General features: G+C 33.8%; 1 protein-coding gene across 1 annotated transcript in view; it reads right to left on the bottom strand.

Moving 5' to 3' along the window:
• Positions 1-6,020: 6,020 nt before the first annotated feature.
• LOC128994985 (uncharacterized) overlaps positions 6,021-23,351 on the bottom strand; it is a 34,558-nt gene continuing 17,227 nt past the window's right edge. Inside the window, exons 10-18 of the mRNA XM_054419847.1 lie at positions 23,116-23,253; positions 20,200-20,364; positions 18,476-18,502; positions 15,538-15,675; positions 14,055-14,210; positions 11,440-11,466; positions 10,452-10,589; positions 7,500-7,649; positions 6,021-6,133 (exon numbers count right to left, since the gene is read on the bottom strand). Of these exons, the coding sequence (XP_054275822.1) occupies positions 6,077-6,133; positions 7,500-7,649; positions 10,452-10,589; positions 11,440-11,466; positions 14,055-14,210; positions 15,538-15,675; positions 18,476-18,502; positions 20,200-20,364; positions 23,116-23,253 (996 nt within the window). The 3' untranslated portion in view covers positions 6,021-6,076. The remainder of the gene's footprint in view (positions 6,134-7,499; positions 7,650-10,451; positions 10,590-11,439; positions 11,467-14,054; positions 14,211-15,537; positions 15,676-18,475; positions 18,503-20,199; positions 20,365-23,115; positions 23,254-23,351) is intronic.

Below are 23,351 nucleotides of genomic sequence, written 5' to 3'. Positions count from 1 at the left end.
ATAATATAAAAAACTGTGTTTCTGTGTGCAACATGTTTCACTTATCTTATTTAATATTTATTTTTTCTTAAATTTTAACTATTTTCTTGTGTTCTAAAAAAGGAAAGAAATATTAAATGAATGAAGTTAATTTCAAAAACATTGGAGTAGAAACGGTCCATGCACACAGAAACAAAATCATTATTTACGTGCCAAAGTATATATTGAAGCTAATAGTTGATCAATTTTAATTTCTTCAATTTTCAATGAAATTTTCTACTGATGGTAATTATGTAAATAGTATTAGGTTGTATGTCTACACTTATATTTGCAAAATATAATAGAAGAAATGTAATTAATAAACAAATATGAAATAATATGAATTGAATTTGTAAAACTGTTTACTCTAAAGTAGCATTACTATTGTTTACTATAATCCAAGTTTTAGTTTTTCATGGAGTAAATTTTGAGAACAATGTTTAGTTATATCTGTAAGGATAAGTTTTTAAAGGAAAATCTGATTTAATAACATGAAGTATATTGATACACTGTGTATTATTAATAGCTTTAATTTAAAATAATAAGACTGATATTTTAAATATTTTTGTAGATTTCTGTTCTAAAGGATATGGTTGGGGCCTGAAAATGTGGGAAGTGTTGTAAAATGTTTTAAGCTGTGTATAAAGATAAGAAATCTCTTGTAAATAAATGTGTAATTATCATACTTCAATTTACAGATTTTTTCCCTGAGACTTAATAATAACCCTGATTACTTGGTTTCACTGGATGGATTCACACTTGAGGGTTGGTTTTGAAAGGTGATTTGATGTTTTACCCATCAACTGTATGGGAAAAGCTTGAAAGTTTAAAATATTTTTAACCACACTACAATGTTTTTAGCCGTTTTACAAATGTTTATTGGAGGCCGAAAGATACATTGCTGACCATGCCAGCTGTCATCATTAATTGGGGACCGAGCAGGTTTTTACATCCCTAGGGCCGAAAACCAGCTATTTACTTATTTACTTATAACATTAATGTATATTAAATACACCAGCAGTATCCATATGTATTGCAATAGACTTGTTTTATTGTCACCGCTGCCTAAGCAACTATTTATTGTTATTTTTGCTAATTCCTCAAAATATTTCACATAACCTCAAAGTTGTAGTTGTGTTGACTGTTGGTGTGAATTATAATTGTGATGAATGGTAATAGGGTATAGTGTGGTGAAAAATACTGTTCTTACCAGGGGCGAAATAGTTTTCCCACTCTTAATCGTTTCAAGTTATCGACTTCGTCCAAGTCGACTTGTACAAGACATTTACAAGGGTAGTCTTAAACATCAAGTGATTCAATACCAATCTTGAAGATTGGATCATTGAAATCCTAGATACTAAACCCAAAACTATGTTGTGTATATATGTACGGTATATATAATCTAACAAAAAACCACTAAGTGGTAACACTTTCCCCGCCGAGTCAGCAATCCAAAAAAGATAATAAATCATTACTTTTTCCGCCAAGAAAAACAATGTAATGTATGTAAGTTTGGCAACTTGGCGGCAGACTTTTGCTTGGTTTTAGCGAATTTCCCTATAGGGAAGTAGCTATTACCGTAGGTCTCATGGTAAGACCTTAGCCCGGGACCGATTTACTTTTTCATTTTGATGTCCCCAGAGGCCAAAAACACCATTCGTTCAAATTTTTATATATAGAGATATATATAGGATATTATACATAGAGATATATATATATATATATATATATATATATGTCCATCCGCACGATAACTTGAGTAATTTTTGTCCGATTTTGATAAAATTTGGTTTGAAGGTGTAAGGCGGGATAAACTTGAATGAGTTCGCGAACCAGCATGATCGGATTATGGGAACGGGGATTTATGGGGGGTTTTATGGGGTAAAAATAGGTTTTCCCCATTTTTGCCCCTAAAAACACAAAATTTCACAATTTCTTTTAAACCATTTTGTAGAGCTTAAAATAACAAATAATTTAGTATATTGAAGCGTTGTTATACGCCTAATTGTTACGGAGAAAATTCAAAAAAATTGTAATTTTAAAATTCCCATGTTATTCTTAAGGAGAATAAGTCAACTGTTGTAGTTTGCTTGTTTATGAACATATGTTGATCGATTTTGGAAAATACTTTTATTTCTTACTAAACTATTATCATTTTATAAAAAAGTCTTTTTTACCCTCCCTGTTGCAGCAAACCTAAGGTACTTGTTAAACTAATTCTATTTAAATAGGATATAAATGTGCTATTTTTATGGAGGCATTTTAGTGTAAATCCAATCAGGTCAATGGAAATTCGCTTAGTCTGCAGGTTTGCTGCGGCGGGGGTATTTTTCATTTAAGTTACGTTAGTGGATAATTTCACAAACCAACTTCTCTAATTAATTAGTCCAACGACTAATTAATTCTAATTGATTCGAGGTAATCAGTAAATATAAAACCATCACTATTATGATTTTATGAAATGTGGCACAAATAAGGTCAAATTTTGTGAAGCTCTGACCTACAGTGGTAGCAAAACGGGAGTGCCGATGGAGACCTGTGGGGGTGCGTGCATTTAGAGGGACTTGACCTGGTCTCCATCGGTACCCCCGTTTTGCTACCACTGTAGCAATGTACTAATGGGTGAGATACTTGCTCAATGAAACTAGTTTTATGGTATTTTTTAAAGTGATCGAGCAAAAGTTTGCCAAACTTACATACATTACATTGTTTTTCTTGGTGGAAAAAGTAATGATTTATTATCTTTTTTGGATTGCTGACTTGGCGGGGAAAGTGTTACCACTTAGTGGTTTTTTGTTAGATTTCATTTATTTTTGTAGAAAATTAACAGTTAAAATAAAAATCCTCTTTTCTCTGATATATAGACCACGGCACAACTACATCTCATTTAATTTCAATAATATTGTTTGTGTTGAACTAAATTCTACATTTTTGGTCTTATCTGCTTTAAACATTGTATACAAGAGGTTAAGTTACCTTGATTCTGTCCAAGTAATCCTTAAGTCGTCATTAGTGCGACCGGTTTCGATGTCTATGGCATCATTGTCAAGCTGAACGTAAAAATCGCTCCTAGGAGGTCGTCATGAGTCTTGAAACACACGTAACACGTAACATATAACACGTACACAAACAAAAAACGATAAAATGCATGGCCACACAACTAATTTACAACACAGCGGCGGGTACAGGGTGTAGGTCTAGACTGACGCCGTGTCTTCCTCTCCCCACCTTCCCCCTCGAGTTATCAGCTGTTGATAATATTTCGTCGATGTTTAAAGCTGTCTCATAAATTATATTGGATTCAAATGAGGATTTATCATTTAGGATGTGTTGAGGGTGTTTTTTGCCGGCCTTGTAAATTTCGTATTCCTCAATAGTATCTAATAACCTTCCTCTTCCTTTATGGGATCGTAGAACTTCTAGATTGGTGTTAAAATCTGTATATTCATGGTTGTTATTAATTAAATGTTCAGCAAATGCGGAGTTAGGTTGGTTAACAGATGGTTTCGGGAGATGTTCTTTAAAACGTGTTTTAAATGACCGTGAAGTCTGACCAATATAAAAGCTTGGACAACTGTCACAATTCAGTTTGTATACACCTGAATTTTCTGTTTGGTCGTCACGTTTTGTTTTCTTATCTTTTAATACTGATGAAAGTTTATTTGAAGTTTATTTGAAGGTTTAAGCAGAGAAATGTCTAAAAACCAAGTTATCGTCTCATTTAAAACTTCAAATAAACTTTCATCAGTATTAAAAGATAAGAAAACAAAACGTGACGACCAAACAGAAAATTCAGGTGTATACAAACTGAATTGTGACAGTTGTCCAAGCTTTTATATTGGTCAGACTTCACGGTCATTTAAAACACGTTTTAAAGAACATCTCCCGAAACCATCTGTTAACCAACCTAACTCCGCATTTGCTGAACATTTAATTAATAACAACCATGAATATACAGATTTTAACACCAATCTAGAAGTTCTACGATCCCATAAAGGAAGAGGAAGGTTATTAGATACTATTGAGGAATACGAAATTTACAAGGCCGGCAAAAAACACCCTCAACACATCCTAAATGATAAATCCTCATTTGAATCCAATATAATTTATGAGACAGCTTTAAACATCGACGAAATATTATCAACAGCTGATAACTCGAGGGGGAAGGTGGGGAGAGGAAGACACGGCGTCAGTCTAGACCTACACCCTGTACCCGCCGCTGTGTTGTAAATTAGTTGTGTGGCCATGCATTTTATCGTTTTTTGTTTGTGTACGTGTTATATGTTACGTGTTACGTGTGTTTCAAGACTCATGACGACCTCCTAGGAGCGATTTTTACGTTCAGCTTGACAATGATGCCATAGACATCGAAACCGGTCGCACTAATGACGACTTAAGGATTACTTGGACAGAATCAAGGTAACTTAACCTCTTGTATACAATTCATGAAGTAATCCGGGAGGCAATACACAAGATGCTTTAAACAGATTAAAAACTTTTTGACACACGTACCAAAATTACTATTTAACAAACCCCCTGGGCTTGAACTCAGTTTCAAATTTCATCAATGGTCATTTTGAACAACATAAAATGCGTTGGTGTTACATAAGTGTTCTGATAATTAAACCCGTATATCTAAAGACTAGTGTAAATTGAGCCCTTATTAGACAAGTAAAAATTTAATCAAACAGACTAGGTTTGTTAGAAATAGCATAAGGCAAAACAAATACTGTATTGAAAAACTCATTTATCCTAAATTTACATATCACTTTTTAATTGCCTGTTTAACATACGTAGTGATTTTCCCGATTGTTTTATTTGTTTTAGTGTATCAAAACATAAAACAAACCTTAGTACTAGTACTAAGTTTCAAGTTCCTAGGCTTCATATGTTTTGATAAGTAGTTAAACTGTTAAAAATGACGAGCTGCTGTACCAGTGTACCATCGGTACACTGCATTTTTCAATGGAAAGTATCGGGGAATATCACTGCTCTAAGTAATTTTATATAGTAAGTAGTTCAAATCATTCGGTATACCTGAAAAAAATACTTTTAGTCCAGTAAATAGAGGTATGTTAACTTACAAACGGTCCGGTAAGTCTAAATTTTTTATATGTTGTCTAGGATTGTAAGTAGGTGTTTAAAATGAAAAATGCACAATTATCCACCCTCCACGCCCGCCGCCATATTGAAAAATCGATAAAATCTGTACTTTCTAGAGATTTTCGCCTATATCTCCGTTTTGGTGCGTTTTAGCAAAATATATGTAAAGTAAATGTTGTAGACAATTAAATTTCCTATAATATAAGTATAACAATTTGGTTCTAAGACTTATGGTTACGAAAATATTTAAATTTTTATACAATAAAAAATCAAATGTTTTGTTATTTTGACAAATCTCTATTAGTCCAAGCAAACTAAAAAAAAACTGACACAGGGAACCTTAAAGAAAATTGCAAGAAAACGTTTTATGGTTTTATTTTGTAGTGTTGGGTCTGCAGAGTGACATACTAAAAGTTGCCAAAATCGGTCTACAGAAAACCACCTAAAATCACGATAAAAAATGGCGGTTTTTCTCAACATTGGACAAATTTGAAAAAAATATACCACATGCATATTTTATTCAAAATTTTGTGAGATATTGACTTGGGACGACCACCGAAGTTTATTGGGTGGTTAGTACTTCATTTACATAGGGAACTCATTTTTGGCCGCCATCTTGGATCCGACATATTGGATATAAATAAAGAAAATTAAATGCAATGATAACGTTGTGACACATCATTATAAACCAAGTATAAAATATGCTCTTGTCATTGTATTTTTATTTTTTGTACTTTTATTTGGTCTTATGAGATTGCCGAATATGAAGTTATGATAAAAGATTCGTAGGCCCGTATTATGAACCATTTTTCTTGAGTATATCTATGTCCATATACCCTAAATCACTTCATTTTAAAAAGATAGTAGACAAGGAATGGTAACATGTACATATAGAGTAATGGCATTCTTTATTTGATTACTTGTATTACTTTTCAGCAGACTCTCTTTCAAAGTCTCAGCATACAACTTCGGACTCATCGTTTGGCCCATATCCTCCAAATACTTTGATCTTCTGTAAAGTAACCGATGATTTTTTTATTGTCAACTTAAATAAGTGTTTTTTTTATACCCTGTGCAATAAAAATACATTCATACAAAAATAATTACCTATCTTTCCATTTGTCCTTTTTTCCTAGCTTTGATTTTTAAATTCAACAATTATAGATTCCGTAACATAAAATGAAATACCTATATAAATATTAGGCATATATGTGAGTGGTTATAGCCTTTTAGGTAAAAAGTGGATTTCATCCCACTTAACGGCATTGCAGTGAGCGGAGCGAGCGAAACTCTTTGAGATCGGGCCTTATGCAAACTTTGCTATTGTATCCAGCAATAACCACTGAACATGTTGAAGCCAACTTTACCAGGGTTATTTCCACAAACATTGAGCATGTTATTTAACAAACATATTGATTGACAACTTACATAAAATGTTTACATTATCCTTATGGGTTGCTATGATGGTTACGATAAAACAAAAAACAAAAAAACAAACAGAAAGTATTACAAGAGATTAGGAAAATGCCACTGAATAAAAAGGTACAGTATTTTACAATTTTTTTTTTCAAATCTACGAATAGGGTATTAGAAAACGTTTATTTACTGTTTACTGAATATAGCACTGGTTTTGAAGCATGATTCATACAGGAAATGTGCGCTTATGTTGATAATATGTTTTCGACATACTGCAATTCCAGTGTTATTCTTATGGAGAAAAAAGCAAACGGTTGTAGTTTACTTGTTTATAAACATATTTTGATCAAACTTAAAAAATGTATTTATTTTATACTATTAGCCTATATTAACATTTAAGTATAAAACACTGAAGCTTGTTGTTAAGCTAATGTTATTTAAATAAGGAATAAATTTGGCATTTTTAATGAGATATGTTAGTAAAAATCCAATCTTAGTCAGCAGATTTGCTGCGACGGGGGTTTTATTATAACTATGCATATACAAAATGTACATAACTTTTTTATTATTGGATTATTGCAATAAAATTTGATTTGTTTTACGACGATTCCTTTAAATTTTATTTTGTATTGTTTTTTCAATGGATTGGTTTCACAAAAGTTTAATTTGTAAATTTGAAATGATGGCAATTTTTATGTTGGTAGAAATATTGTAGAAAGCATTTATTAACAAACGCCCTAAAGCTTATACCAAGTTTCATAAAAATACCACCAATAGGCTTCAAGTTATTAATGGGAAAACTGTGCCTAAAGAAAAAAAATTAGTTACTGAACATTTTTAAATTATTTTGGAATGTAAAAATATGACAAAACGGTGGTAACGATATAACAATGAAAATCACCTGTCTTTAAAAATCATAACCAAACATGAATCAACACATAGTGTTCAACGTTTACACCTACCTTGTTATCTTCGTAGTACATTCGAGGGTAATGAAACGGCTTTGGTTTTATCGGACAGAGATTATCAATAGCCTCACCGGCGACATCCACATGGACTACGAGCAAGACGACCGAAGTGTATTCATTCATATGCTTTCTCCTCAACCAACACTGGTAAATATAATAACATTATACATTCTCAATACTATAGTAAACTTGAGGCCAGGAGTTTCGTAGCAACTATTTGGCCATGGATATAATATAACAATTTATAAAGTAAGTACTAACTAAAACTAAAAACACTTGACTCATAGAAGTAATATGAGTTCTACGTTGTTGGTGTGGTAATAAGAGATTATGATTTTCATTCACACATATTATTAAACACTCAATGTTTGCTTTTTCTATTGGAGACTTAGTATGAATTTTGTTTAAGCTTAGAAGAATATGTAACCACTTAAAGTGTTAATTTTTTTTTATTGGTAGGTGGAATGCGTTACGCTGAGATACGTTGAGCGCACCTCCTGGAGCGCCCGACGTGCCGGGGGAGTGTGGGACTCCTACAGGTTGCCCTGAAGTATACCCACTAACGACCTACCCCCTCCCTATCCATGAGCTCGGGAGAGCGGTCGCAGCGTAGCAGGCTGATGCTGTGCTGCTTGAAGCTTGCTGGGATTGTCATCTCTAGAAGGAGTCTCTCATGCGGGGCGGCGTATCACACGTCGTGCTCCGCTGATTCTGGGGGTTTGCTTCTTAAAGGCTGCTGTTCAAGTGTTGTTAAAGCCTGATGGTATCACCAAAAGGGGTTTGCTACGCACCGTACATAAAACTGTCCAAGGTCACTTATTCACATGCTACTTCTATTCACACAAGTGTGTTGATTGTGGAAGAAGGGGAAAAAAATTTGATTTGATCATTGAAATCCAGAGAATAATGTAAATGTACTGTTACACGACAAAAACAAAGTCTAAATACGGTGTACAAAGGGATGTCCATGGTCACAAACTTACCTCACGAAATAACTTCAGTTCTTAAACACTATAAGACCAGATCGTCTAAATAAAAAAAAAAATCTTAACATAACAGTGTTTATAAATATGTATATGTTCAATCGATTAAGTTTGTATACCGATTATCAACACCTAAAAGAGAAATATAATTTCAAATTCTTCAATGACTTTGAAATAAATAGATGAAATGAGAAAAGCACATTGTTCAGATTTTAAAAATCACTTTGAGTAACCTTGAAAATATATATCCTACATATATCCTACGGATATATATCCTATATCCGTACATACTCGCTCGAGCAAGACTTTTTTTTAGCGAATGCAGAATCGAACTTGCCAAAGCAGGATCTTTCTACGCAGGAAGGTAAAACCATTTGTTTTTACTGCGGAGGTGGACTGCACCAGTGGCAGGACATCGATGATGGTTGGGAAGAACACGCAAAATGGTATAAAGTGCCCTTTTGCAATTGCACACAAGGGACAAGAATTTGTCAACGAAATGAGATCCAGAACCGAAGGAATCTCTGTACAAAAGAAAAGGATTCCAACAAACAAAATTGCGAAACCACCACCGATAGAAGAAGCGAACATTGTGTGTGTAATATGTATGGACAAAAATCTCAATTTACTCTTCTTGCCATGCAAACACTGTTTCGCTTGCGATACGTGTGGATGGCGATTTGGCAAATGCTGTTACTGTAGAGCTCCCATAACTTCTATGATTCAAGTGTTTTCAATTAAGGTATGTATACCGTTGCATCAGGGTTAAGTTTTCAAACAATTATACTACTTGTACAAATGTCACATTAAAACATGTATATTTTAATTTTCAATAGAGAAAAAAATGAGCATATCGGTACTTCTCATACTGCTCTTATACTACTGATATGCTGATTTTTTTTATCACCAACAATGACCTTGAGTATATCAATCCATCAACCCTAATACGTCACCATGACGTCAAAAAATCCATATCCTCCCCAAAACAAGTCACTTCTGTCCCACATGTAACATTATCATCACACGTCACTTCCGCGCCAGCACTGTCAAATCGATACTACTAATGGGGTGCCCTCAACGACACCCTAAAACACTTTATTAGCATAGAAACTAATTTACACTAATTGACACTATTGTAATTCTTGACGAATTAAAAATAAAGAATATTGTATTGTATTGTATTAACAATTTAATTTCTCAATAAGCCAAGTATTATTAATTTATACAATATATCGAGTTTTTATTTAAATTGCTGTATTAATACAATTTAGTTTATGTGGGGAGGAACTTCAACAAAAAATATGAATCGAATTCTTGTCCTTCAAAAGAAAGCCATAAGAGCCCTCGCCAACCTTGTCCCACCACAGACTTGCAGACTAGCATTCGCAAACCTAGGAATCCTCACAGTGGTGTCTCTCTACATACTTGAATCTATAAAGTATGTGAATGAAATAAACCCCCCAAGAAACCGAGACCTGCACCACTACAACACCCGTCATGGCTCCAAATTTGCACTACCAGTTCACCGAACAACTCTTTGGGAGAAAAAACTTTCCTACTCCGGCTGCAAGCTGAGGAACCATCTACCTGACTACCTGAGAGACCTGACTGGCAACAAGCTACACCAGGAGTTGAAGAAGTGGCTAATCGCAAGACCCTTCTACTCAATAAAGGAATTTTATGAAAATTAACATGTACAATTCACTATTCTATTGACACTATTGTAATTCTTGACGAATTAACAATAAAGAATATTGTATTGTATTGTATTTTTGTATTATAAAATCACTCAATTTTATGTCTGTTTTAAAGATGCGTTTGTACTTTATCGGTGTTTTTGTTTGGTATTGAGTTTGTTGTCAATGTGTTAAGGTGATCACCAACACAGCTCGCCCCAAACAAGGAGCCCCACATTTTAATACAGTATTATTTTAAATTGTTAAATATTTATAAAATAGCTTACCATTTTACGTGATATTAATAATTGCAGTTTATTGTACTTGCGGGAGTTAAATTCTTCAACGTCATTATCTTTGATATTGTGGAATAACGTGTACATAATCTTGCCTTTGTAGGTTTCAGATCTTTGTACGTATTCAGCCTAGAATACCCCAGAAAATAATAGGTTAATCAGACTTGTAGTCATTCATTCATTGAAGTAGATGTCTCTAAATGTACAATTGCATTAGGTTATCATACATTTTACCCTTCAACTTTGGTATTTTCTCCATCGGTACGTTGATTTGAAGGTTTTAACTTCGGTGGATGGATCATACATAGTAAAGAAGATTTAACATAACACTGAAGATTATATCTTAGATTGTATAACATTAGAATTTGCTATCGCATGACTGTATGCATTATGCTATACTGTTAAACATCCATCGCATTTAGTGAGAATATTTCGTACCTAGGGCCATAAATGAGGTTTGTTGAGGTGTTTTAAGTTCTCGACTTCGTCTCGAACTTAAAAAATTGATCTTGAGCTGCACAACCCTTTTGGCCCATGGTACTAAAGCTATCTTTCACCACGCTATACAAAACTGAGAAAATATGTACAATATACACACTAACAGTCGACACAACAGCAACTTTAAGGTTATGTGAAGAAATATTCAGGGGATTCGGTAAAAATAATAATAAATAGTTGCTAAGCAGCGGTGACAAAGAGCAAGTGTGGGCATTTATATAATTAGGTTGTTATTTATTAGATAAATATTCAGCCTCACCCGAATCTTAACACCCCTGATATCAAATAAAAAATAAACAGCTAATCTAAATGATTTGTAATTCGTATAAACATAATCTTAATTGATCTGAATTAGATCTAAATATCCATTAAAAGAAAGGACCTGTTACATCTTGCAGCCCAAGACTCTAAACGATTGGCCAGCAAAATACTTGATCTCGTTATTATAGTTTACTTGTAGAGGAAATCGTTAGATACTTACATAACTAGTTACGATGACTTCAGTAAACTGTAAAAAAGGTTTCAATTTTAATTAGAGCTAAGCATGTTAAACATATAGTGCAGCACTAAACGGAATAAAATAGCAGTTGTTTGAAATTGTATATCTGTTCTAAGGCTAGTCTAAGCTTTGAAACTACCATGTTACCAAAAGTAGTACAGACTTTCTAATAAAGAGTTAAATGACTTAGTTTTGGAAATTAATATTGAATGAATATTGCTCTAGATTTTTGTTTTTGGTGAATTTCCCGTATAATACTTAAACACTTTACTTTGAAATGGCGACCATACGAATGTAAGTACTAAGCCAAGTCTAAGTATGAGAGTGAAAATTTAAAAACGTACGTTTTCATGTCCCTGGCCTTTTACTTCGTAGATACTGGATTTGTAGTTTATTATTATGTGTTTTAATATTTTTTGGGACGGGGGCAACACGTTACACACATTTATTTGGTTTTAAATAGGTTCTAGGTATTTTTTTCGTATTTTTAAAGTCTCGAGATTCACGACCATGACGTGTCCCTAGGGTACATTTTCCAACTTTCACGCTGTTTTTAGACTAATTATTCATGCCAAAATATATAAAGCCATATTTTTATGTCATCAATGGTTATTAAACTTACAAAAAAGGAGCATATTATAATTTTATTGTCATTACAAACTGACTACCATGACAAAATAAGTCTGTCCCTCGATTTGGCGTCACGAACATTTGGGGAAAATTTTCAACTTTGGAGCACGACAGTGGCAAGCCTGGCGTCGATGGAGTCAGTTGGTTTTAGAGACTAGTTCGGGGTGTACGTCAGGATTGTAGTTCCGGTCGTTTCGAGTTGGAGGAATTACAAGATTAATAAAGGAAAGATTGTGTTTTTTGTAATTTTGGTGTGTCCATGACCGTACGTAGTCATTCGATGAAGTAGACATGGTGTTAATTTTTGTTTATAAGATATTTCAATTGCTAGATTAACCTAGAAGTCCACTTTGTATCCTCGAACATGAGGTGCAGGGCTACCACCAGAACAGAGCCAAATAACTCGTAATTTCACGACCAAAGTTTCACGACCATCGCGGGTTTTTTCACGACCAATCCAGCCTTATGGATTATAGTGTGTTTGGTCGTGACAATAACTTTAATATAATTGTAAATTAAACAGTTTAGTGCAATTGAAACACATATTTTTATTATAACTAACAGGATAATTGAAGGATTGTTTGGAAAGATTTAGGTTATTCCAGACAATTCACGACCGTACCGCTTGTCCCTGACCATCACGTTTATGATTTCTATCATAAAAATTTAAAAAATTAAAATATCGTCATATTTCAATGTTTTATACACAAAAGAAGCACACCTCTATACAAACATAACGATTTTTCCTGTCTCAGGTAAGTTTTTTCAGAGCTATACAAACTTAAAAAGATTTTATTGGCATTTTTTCAATTTTTTGAGCTTTTTTATTTTTTTCTAGAAAGACCATATATACCAAAAGCTCAGTGACCTTTTTATTGTATAAGGGTCATTAAAGTAAATTAGTTTATAGCAAAACATAGTAATAAAAATAATATTAACTATTTTTAATATTCATTTCATTTCATTTCATTTCATTTCATTTTTATTAAACGGCAAACACCATTTTACAAGTGGGTTTAACAAGATTACATTATACATTGTGCATTATACATACATACCAACGACAGAGCCATTTGAAAATGAGCAAAAAACAGTTTCCAGCTTAAACACAAAATCAATAAGACAATCGATAGAAAAATCAACAATAAATAACAATAAAAATAAATAAATAAATTTAAATTAAATAAAAAAAATAAATTCATTTAAACATCCGTTATGGTCATGACAGGATTTTGTGTTTTTCCACTAAAGATGCTCTTTTAAAAAGAAACTACCAAACATATTGCGTTACCATGGACATTTTATGAAACTTCAAATGTTAATGAAATAAAAAAAATAATAAAAGTTTTGAAAAAAGGGGGAAAAAATTTGCAAAGTGCTTTTCCTGAAAACGTACGTTTTTAAATTTTCACTCATGAATGAGATGAGTGGCGCGATATTGTTTTATGGGCAGTGACTAAAATCAAAATATTCCTTAGCCGTTTTACACAGCTGTTTAGCCCATACAGCCAAGAGACCTAGTTTATAGTGAAATCCAAACAACATTTTTGTCTTGTAATTAACGAATTGGTATAGTTATGAAGATAGTACTATTATCTATTATCTATTATCTTTGACTAATAATACAACTAGACATTCCATCCCCATGTCAAATTTGTAGCCAATTTCTTTTATCAAAATCTTCATAGTTGATCTTAGCCCCCAGCACATTGCGCTGATCTCAATTACTAAATTCTGTCGAATATACAAACCTTTTTCCCAAGTAAAACTTCGGGAATGACTTATGTAGCTCATAGATAATCTCCATTTAAAAACCATTGAACAGGAAAAGGTAACGTCTCCCCTTAAGGCAAAATAGTCCATGTTTGTAATAACAGGAAAACAAAACCGCATTGACAGCTTAATAGGGATACTCAATATACAGTACTATTTATTTTCCATAATATATTTAAAACGTTTTTAATTACCTTTTCATATTCTTCGTAGTACATACGAGGGTAACTCAACGGTGCTTTATCTATCGGACAAAGGTTTTCAATGAATTCCTCACCAACGACATCCACATGAACTACGAGCAAGACGACCGAAGAGTATCGCAGCTCATACTGTCTCTTCAACGAATTCTGGTAAACATTAATAACATTATAACCTAAATAATATAATAATAATAATAATAATAATAATAATAATAATATTATAATAATAATAATATAATAATATATAATAATATAATATATATTTCTAAATAATATATAAATCGTGAGGTCTGGGGTTTCCTAGCAAACTATTTGATCATGGATGTATAATAATTTATGTAAGTACTTATACAGGGCAAGAAACAAGTCTTGAAACGGCTTAATATCTTTCAACTTATATGTATGCAAAATATTTTTTCTGGCGTTACCATATTTTGACCTCTACCCATGAGGAGTAGGTACATAATCTTTAACGTAGGCATAGATTGATATGCACATCATCTTAAAGGGCTGGTCAATTGTAGTTCATTGCTGGAAACCGCAGCTCAAAAGGTTCATCCGTTACAAAATGGTGGCTATCCAAAGTTCTTGTGGAAAAGACCAGCTGTTCCATTCTAAAATGTAAGCATATGTTTTTAAGCATATCTAACTACTAGAGGGGAGCTCTTTGAATATTTATTGTAAAAAGTGGCTAAACCAAGTTCCAACTATAAACGCATCACATGTAGTAATTTTGAGGAATGTCGTAATGTGTATGTCGTCTTTTTAATAAGTTTTAAACATATTTTTAAATACTCTTACACTGTAATTTAAATCTTACTAGTTAACCGCCCGTGCTACGCCACGGTAATATTGTCAGCAATCAGAGACATAATAATTAACACTGTTTATCTTTGTATTTTATTTAGGGGCTGCTTAATTTGTTTACATGAAATAGAACTGATAATTGGCCTGTATAAACAATTTTATCTTAATCAAATCGATATATCAGTTTATTTGAAAAATAAATAGTATGCAAAACTGTGCAATGCTGATAACCTAATAATCTACTTATGTTCTGGAGATAATTTATTCATGTATATTCCTATACTGTATTCGTTGTTTTTTGTTCATTACATTGGTTGTATGAAATAAAGATAGTCACGCAACAACAATCGGTCGCATTTCACGAATCTTTGACCGTGTGAGTATGCTGGGTTTATGCGTACCGGTGACTAACCGCTCTGGGATCCCAAGACTCTAGCCCTGGTGTGGTACCGGTGACTAACCGCTCTGGGATCCCAAAACTCTTACCCTGGTGCGGTACCGGTGAGTAAGTCACTGGATCATCTGCACCGGTGCAAAAAACATGTTTCCAGAATGCGCCCAATGTGTTAAGGTGATCACCAACACTGTTCGCCTCAATAAAGGAGCCCCACATCATTTTGTTCAGTATCCTGTTAAATTGTTAACTATTTACAAATAATTGGCTTACCAGTGTACATGATTTTAAAAATTCCAATTTATTGAACTTGTAGGAGTTATATTCTTCAACTTCATCTTTGTTGATCTTGTGGAACAACGTGTATATGATCTTGCTTTTGTAGGTTTCATATCTTTGAACGTATTCAGCCTAGAATCCCCCCAAAAATAATTGTTAAATCAAACTTAGCTTGAGACGTAGGAAGTATTCTAGGTCTGCATTTCATTATAATGTAGTGATTCGTTTATTTAAATAGATGTCTCTAAATTTGCTTTTGCATAAAGCATTATTACGTTTATCCATTGGCATTTTCTTTACAAACTATTTTGTTATTTAATTTGATGGTTTTAACTTTATTGGATGGATCATACATGGTGAAAAATATTTGACAAAGATAAGACTAATGATAGTATCTTTTAAAAGTTTGTGTAACATAACATTAGAATTTACTATTGCATATTGTACATGCTCCCTGCTTTGTCGTGGCAGTGGGGCTTGCGTGCTCTGACAACCTCGAGAGGTATGCCGGCGGTTATGGTATCGTAACTACTAGTAAGGCCTCCCTTGCCGGACAGGTCTTTTTGAGGTAGGAGCCAGACAAAAAGGAATACCCTGGTCCTCCAGGTCGGGGGTTAGACACTAAATTACCTTTTTGAAGAAAAATAAACACAAGAAGATACCAGATACTATATATAGTGGCTGTGGTAGACACTATGCAGGCGTAGGATTTGCCATCAAAACACAAATTCTAGAGGCTGTGATAAAGTTTGAACCGATAAGTGAGAGAATATGTACTATTAGAATTGAGGGTAGATTTTAGAATATTTCTTTAGTAAGTTTCTATGCTTTGGCCTAAGAAAGTGGTGAAGATGATAAATATTATTTCTATTCCCACTTAAAAGATGTAGTGACAAATCTTCCTCGTTATAATATAATGATGCTACTAGGAGATAACGCTAAAATTGTTATGAATCTGTAGTTATTACTAGAGGATAAACAGAAGACTATAGAACGATATAAGAAATTAAATAATGAATTCACACGAGTTCTGAGAACAGGGAACAAGAAAAGGCAGCAGAAAGAGAACAAAAAACAATTCCAAAGATTTTTATAGGCAAGTTATTTTTTTAGAAAAGGTTACAAACCAAAGCCTTTTGGGATAAAATATTAATTATGAACCGTCGTGCGGGTAAAGACTGCAGTATTGAATGCTTGAAAAAATATTTTTGTAAACTCTTAAATGGAAATGTGGTTGAAAGAGATGACAATAGTATGAGTGAAATATTTGAGCTGCCAGGCGATCAACTTGTTCCTGAACGATTTGAAGAAGTATTATCATCTATAAAGTCATTTTAAAACGGCAAAGCTGCAATCAGTGAGAGTGCAATCAGTATGGATCTAAGCTTAAACACGGAGGTAAGAGTACACATGAATACCTATACAGAATGATTTGGAGGACTGAGAAGATGCCAGATGACTGGAAGGAAGCAGTTATCATCCCACTGCAGAAGAAATGTGACAAAATGGATTGCAAGAATTAGGCTATACATTTCACTATTAGAAACAGCTTATAAAGTACTATCCAAAATCCGGATGAACAGACATCCTAAAGTACATGTTAAAGAATAATTGGAGATCAAGATTTATGGAGGGAGGTCACCTAAAAACCATACAGTTGTGCTAAAAGATGGTATGAGTAAATTTTTTGTGTTTGACAAGACTACTTACATACTATTTATGGATTTCAGCAAAGCATATGACAGCATAATGTACACAAATGTGGTCCATATTTAAACTTGTACAAAATACATACAATTAATAAATTTAACATAACGTATGTAGAAGGTTCAAGATGCAAAGTAAAGGTGGAGAGAGAATGTTTTGAAATCAGTTCAGGAGTTAGACATGGAGATGGTCTATCTCCAATATTGTTCAGGTTGGTTATAGGGGAGGCCCGAAGAAAGGTGAAAGATACAGCAGGCCGTACGACGATGTAGAAATAAATGTGCTAGCATATGCAGATGATGTTGCACTGATTGCAGAAAGTAGAGAGGGTCTGACACATTTAGCAGAAAATCTATTAATAGAAGCCAGGAACGTAGGACTGATGAGAAATGAATACAAAACACAGAACATACAAATATTTAGGGCAGTGGTGATTGAAACAATACCACCAATAGTGTTGAATTATAGCTCTTATTTATCTAATAAATTAAAATACTTGGGAGTAACAATAGTTAAGTAGTACAAGTAATAGAGAAGAAAATGGAATTATTTAAGGGCAGCAGAAAGATGCCATAGGGGCCTGAACAAGCTGCTGCGCAGCAAATTTATAAGGTAAGGAAACTAATTAGGATTTATAAAACTAAACTACAACCTATACTTTATGGCTGCGAAGCTTAGGCTTTAACAAAGTATTCAGAAAGAAAGCTTATAACTTTTGGAAACAAGGTGCTAAGACAAATCTTTGGACATATTTATGAAGCAGGAGGACAAGGAAGAAAATAGAGAACTATAAGAGAAATTTATCATGAGCCAGACATAATAGCAATAATAAAAATTAAACGTCTGAGGTGGCTGGATCATGTAAGAAGAGATAAAAGAGACTTATTAGGGTTGACCAAATGGTAGAAGACTAGACTGTGGTGGAGAGACCAAGTCGTGAAGGAGGTAAGCAAATTGGGAGCAAAGAGGAAATGACAGAAGATCAAGAAGAATAAAGGTGGATTGTTGGCGAGGCTAAAGTAAAAGTTCACAGGACAGGAGTAAGTAAGTATATGACTGACGCATTCTATACTGATAGACATTCGTAGCTTTTTTTAAAGTAGATTTGGTAAAATCGTTTTTAACCTCTTGCCCTCTTGCAGCCAAAGACTCTAAACGATTGGCCAACAAAATACTTGGTCTCGTTGTCATAGTTTACTAGTAGAGGAAATCGTTCGATACTTACTTTGTCAGTTACGATGACTTCAGTGAACTGTAAAAAAGTTTCAATCCTTATTAGAGCACGTTAAAACATATGGTCTAGTACTAAACTAAAATAAAATAGCAATTGTGTGCGTTTTACACATTCTTCTATCAAACTCCTTTCGGGCTCCGCCCCAGTGGGTCTACAGTTTCCCGTGTTAACCTTATGAGTATTCATATTTAAAAGGAATAAAATAGTTTTTGCTACAGTCACCCGACAAAGTTGGCTTCCTTGTACTGTTTATAGTACAGAATGCTGCTAATTGCTGCATATTTATACTTTGCCGTACGGTTTATACTTTGTCGTACGGTTTATACTTTGCCGCACATCAGGATTCCAACGAAACAACACAAAACAGCGTGGTTCTATTATGCACGTAATCCGTGTACGCTTGCAAAATAGGTTGGCAACACTTAAAGATAATAATACTATGAGCAGCTGATTGACTATTATAACTACGATTTAACCTGTCATTTCGTGTTTATTTCTGAACTTTCTGGACTTTTCTTTTAAACGTTTTTAAAACATTCCTACGATCTTAATAAACAAGAAAATACCTTTAAAGCATTTTTTTAGGCGCGGAAACCACTTCAAATTACAAAAACATACAGAACTATATTCTCAAAACGCGGAGCACATTTCTTGCCGAGGAAAAATAGCGGAGTGATACGGACCGGGTACTACTTTCTCTAGGGCACCTATTTGTGTTGCCAGCTGAACCTAAAAACGTGTCGTATAGTGTTTGAAAGACTAATTATTTATATGCTTTATAGTGACTGTAGGAAAAATATAATGTGTAACACGAGTGCAAAAGGCCTTTGCTGCACTCAAGATCATTCCGCACGAGCCGCTGTGCAGGAAAGTGCCACTTTTCCCACTAGTTACACAAATAGCTATTTCCAGCTGTTTCAACTACACAAGTTGTTTCTATAATATTAAAAGATAGCATTAGAAAGTTATAAGGTTTACCAACAGGGTGCAGCACTGTTAATTTCTTTTCTAATTTATGACAACAGAGCTAATTTGAACCAAGCAGCGACAGAAAGCACAATGAGAACTGTCAAAGTAGGATAGTGTTTACAGTTAAGCTTATGTTTTTAATTTACAAATAATCTATTGATATTGTGTAAATATTTGATAATTAAATTATTTGTTTAGGTGTAGTGGTAGACCATTTTGGCTATGGTAGATGTGTTATACACTATATTGGACATATATGGCACATATATTTTCTCAACCCATGTCCTCTCCCATCGCAAACGCAAAGCACGAGTATAACTGCAATACGCACTTTATATTTATACGCCAACGCCGTACGAAGGACGGGTATTCTGCTAGTAGCTAGTTATTTTTTTTTAATACAAAATTCCGGAGCTGGCAAAACCAACCCTATATAAAAAAATTCGTTATTGAAATGTTAATTTTGTTATGTAAGATTGAGCCCTGCTTATTCCTTTACACCTTTTTGAGCTTCCCTTATATGGGACAAATATGGAGGACGATATTAATGTAACAATCAAAATCAACTGTCTTTAAAAATCATGACCAATTTGTAGTGTTCTCACATATTTTCACGCTGTTTTGACTTAACTTCAAAGTAGTCCAAGTGTGTAATGAATGAAAACAAAACCGCATTGAGAGCGCAGTAAGGATGATATACCCAATACATTTATTCTCACAATACATCTACAAACGTTTACACTTACCCTTGCATGATCATCGTAGTACATAAAAGGGAATTCCTTACTCAACGGAACTTTTTTGCCCATCGGACAGAGTTTTTCAATAAGTTCCTCACCAACGACATTCACGTGAACCATGAGCAAGACGACACGAGCGTAATCACTCCAATATCGTAACTTCACGGTAGTCTGGTAAACATATAGTTATTAGTGCAACTAGTGAGCAAAGTGAGCAATTGCCTCACTCGAGAGAAATCCTTACTCACGAGCCGTAGGCGAGTGATGATTGGGTTCTCGAGTGAGGCGATTGCACTTTGCACTCGAGTCGCACATTATGTTTTTCCTACAGTTACTATAAAACAAATAAATTGGTAAAGAAACGTGCATTCATGTTTCAAATCTGAGTGAGACAAAGTAATTAGAGTGAGACAATGTTAACATGTGATGAGCGAATTGGCCACTTTGCCATCTCAAATCAGTGAGAGAACATGTACATTGTTAGGTAACTGTAGGAAAAGTAACATTATACATTCTAAATACTATAGTAAACTAGAGGTCAGGTGTTTTGTGGCAAACTATTTGACCAAGGATATATAACAATTTAATAAAGCAAGTACAAGCACTTATATTCATTTCATCGAGTAAAACTAAAATCATTCTGTTGCATCAGAGATTAAAATACATAAAAAAACAGTCTCGGTCCTGTGACAGCCCAACAATCCTTAAATAAAGGGATGCTATCAATAAACTAAACTAACAATTGAATTGCTCAATCAGCCAAGTGTCATTAATTTATGCAAAATAATTAGTTATGATTTAAATTGCTGTATGTATACAGTTTAGTTTTGTGTTACTATAAGGGATTTTTATAATTTCACTAAATTTAATATATACTTTTTGAATTTTGGTAGTTTATAACTGTTTGTCGGTGTTTTCGTTTACCCAAAATGCAAAAAGATATACCTCTAATCACCTTTGTATATTCCGTCAAACCTCTTAAGATTATTTAATCTTATATATTAAAACGTGACAGGGTTTTTTTATTTCACGATTCTGAACCAACCACATGACGGATTTTTATGATTTTTGTGTTGGAAGAAAGATAATTTTGAGAACTAGGGAATGTCGAAGCCTTAATTTTAGTTTAGGGTTTCAGTTATTTAGAAATTAAGTTTTAATTTTCAAAAAGTCTAGCAGCCGACGCTAGCAATTTGAAGATTTTCAATGCTGGTTTAACTAACAGCTGGTTTACAACTGTCATTGAAATGTTTATGTTAAGAGTTGTTTGTTTACAAAAATATTGTTCGTTGGTGTTTGCCTAAACACTATTTCACTTTAAAATGTAGGTAGTTTTTCCCTACAGTGAAGGATCTGCGTTATCAGGAAATGTGTTATTTTGAACTAAACATCTCAAACACTTGCGTTTAATCAAGTTTTGTCGTAAATGCAATCTGTGTAAGTATTTAGTTTATGCATTGCAAATTTCAACTCATATTTGGGAAATATTTTTTCAGCAGTTTATCGCTTAATTGTTTAAGATACAAGTGGTTTACGTGTTGATACTTCTTTTTCTGTATGTTTGAATGTGAGTATGTCGGCATAGTAAAATTTTGGTTAGTAATGAAAGCGTCAATCGGTGTAGTAGGTCTCTATAAAACTGTCAAATAAACTGCAACAGAAACCAAAGTTGATTCATACCATACCAACCGTCCCCGTAGTACTGATGATTCAGAAACTTGGGCACTGACCAAAGAACCGAAAAACCTTAATGCTGGATTAGATAATAAAGTGCAGAGAAAATATACAGACCAGTTCAAGATAACGGCCTGGAGATCGAAATAAAAAAGAACAGAGAGCTAAGAAAAATGTGTTAACACCCAAATATAGGGATGCTTTCTAGAAGTAGGTAAAGCTTGGATGGACAGGCCCTACATAAACTTTTAAAAAGTATATTCCAAGGAGTACCACACGATAGACGGGAAATATCGAGTTATGAAATGCATCCTCAGACTCGGATCTAAATTTTGAAGAGGCAGGTGATAGAAGAGAATCCTCATAAAAGTTTCAGTGGTCACGGAGTACCACTGGAGTACTTGGAGTTTTTGATAAGGTACGGTAAGTACATAAGTAGTACAGTATGCAATTAGAGGTGGCATGTAGCTACTCTACTCAAAACCAGTGTGAATCGGTCGCCAATCTCACATCAAGATTTTTTCAAATCGACACAAATATGCTGTTTTATGGTAAAATTAACGGATTTAAAATGCATATCGCTATATTTTGGGTCTATATTCGAATGGAATAAATAGGTGGTCACGTTACATTTGTTTATAAGGTGATCTTCCCCATTAAAACTGCCAGAATTTGTTTCTATGCGTGTAAACTATATGTTCTGAATTATTCCGTTTTAGTTGACAACTCGATTCCCGTACGTAGGACGGGCCACCAGGACTAATCAGATGAAAGAAATATATGGCCACGTGGTATTAGTTTACAAGATGATTTTCCCTAATAAAACTGCCACAAATTTTCTTTATACGTGTAAAATAGCTGTTCTGAATTACATTAAGATACAATCGACTATTTTATTCCCGTATGTAGGACGGGCCAATAGCTAGTTAATTGTAATAAAATATTTACACTTATACTGTTGATTCAAAAGACGGGTATAACAGATCGTTTAGTCCGTCCGTTTGGCTATGATACCAGTCTTATAAATTCAATGGTATTATAGCCAAACGAACGGACTATAAGTGTTGATCGATTTCGATTGGACATTCCAAATCAAAATTAGACCCAATAGGCAAATGTTTTCGTTTTACATTGAGTTCGTTGTCATTGTGTTAAGCTGGACCAAGACTGTTCGCCTCAAAAAAGGAGCCCCACATTTTGGGACATTAGCCTGTTAAGGCGTTAACTAATTATAAACAATTAGCTTACCATTATTGTTGATTTGAGATATTCCAGTTTATTCTTCTGGTTGATTGTTATGGCCATAGCTTCATCATTGTCAATCTTGTGGAAGAACGTGAAAATAGTTTTGCCTTTGTATGTTTTAAATCTTGCATCATATTGAACCTAGAATCCCCCCAAAAAATAGGTTAATCGAACTTAGGTCGAGACGCATTAGGTGTTCTAGGTCTGCATTTAATTATATTGTAGTCATTCGTTCATTG

The sequence above is a fragment of the Macrosteles quadrilineatus genome, unplaced genomic scaffold, assembly GCF_028750875.1.
Source record: "Macrosteles quadrilineatus isolate MER2022 unplaced genomic scaffold, UCM_ALF_1.0 Scaffold_5__1_contigs__length_97177068, whole genome shotgun sequence".
Classification (NCBI taxonomy): Eukaryota; Metazoa; Arthropoda; class Insecta; order Hemiptera; family Cicadellidae; genus Macrosteles; species Macrosteles quadrilineatus.
The sequence above is the reverse complement of the archived record's forward strand: the minus strand, read 5'-3'. Positions and strand labels throughout refer to the sequence as shown.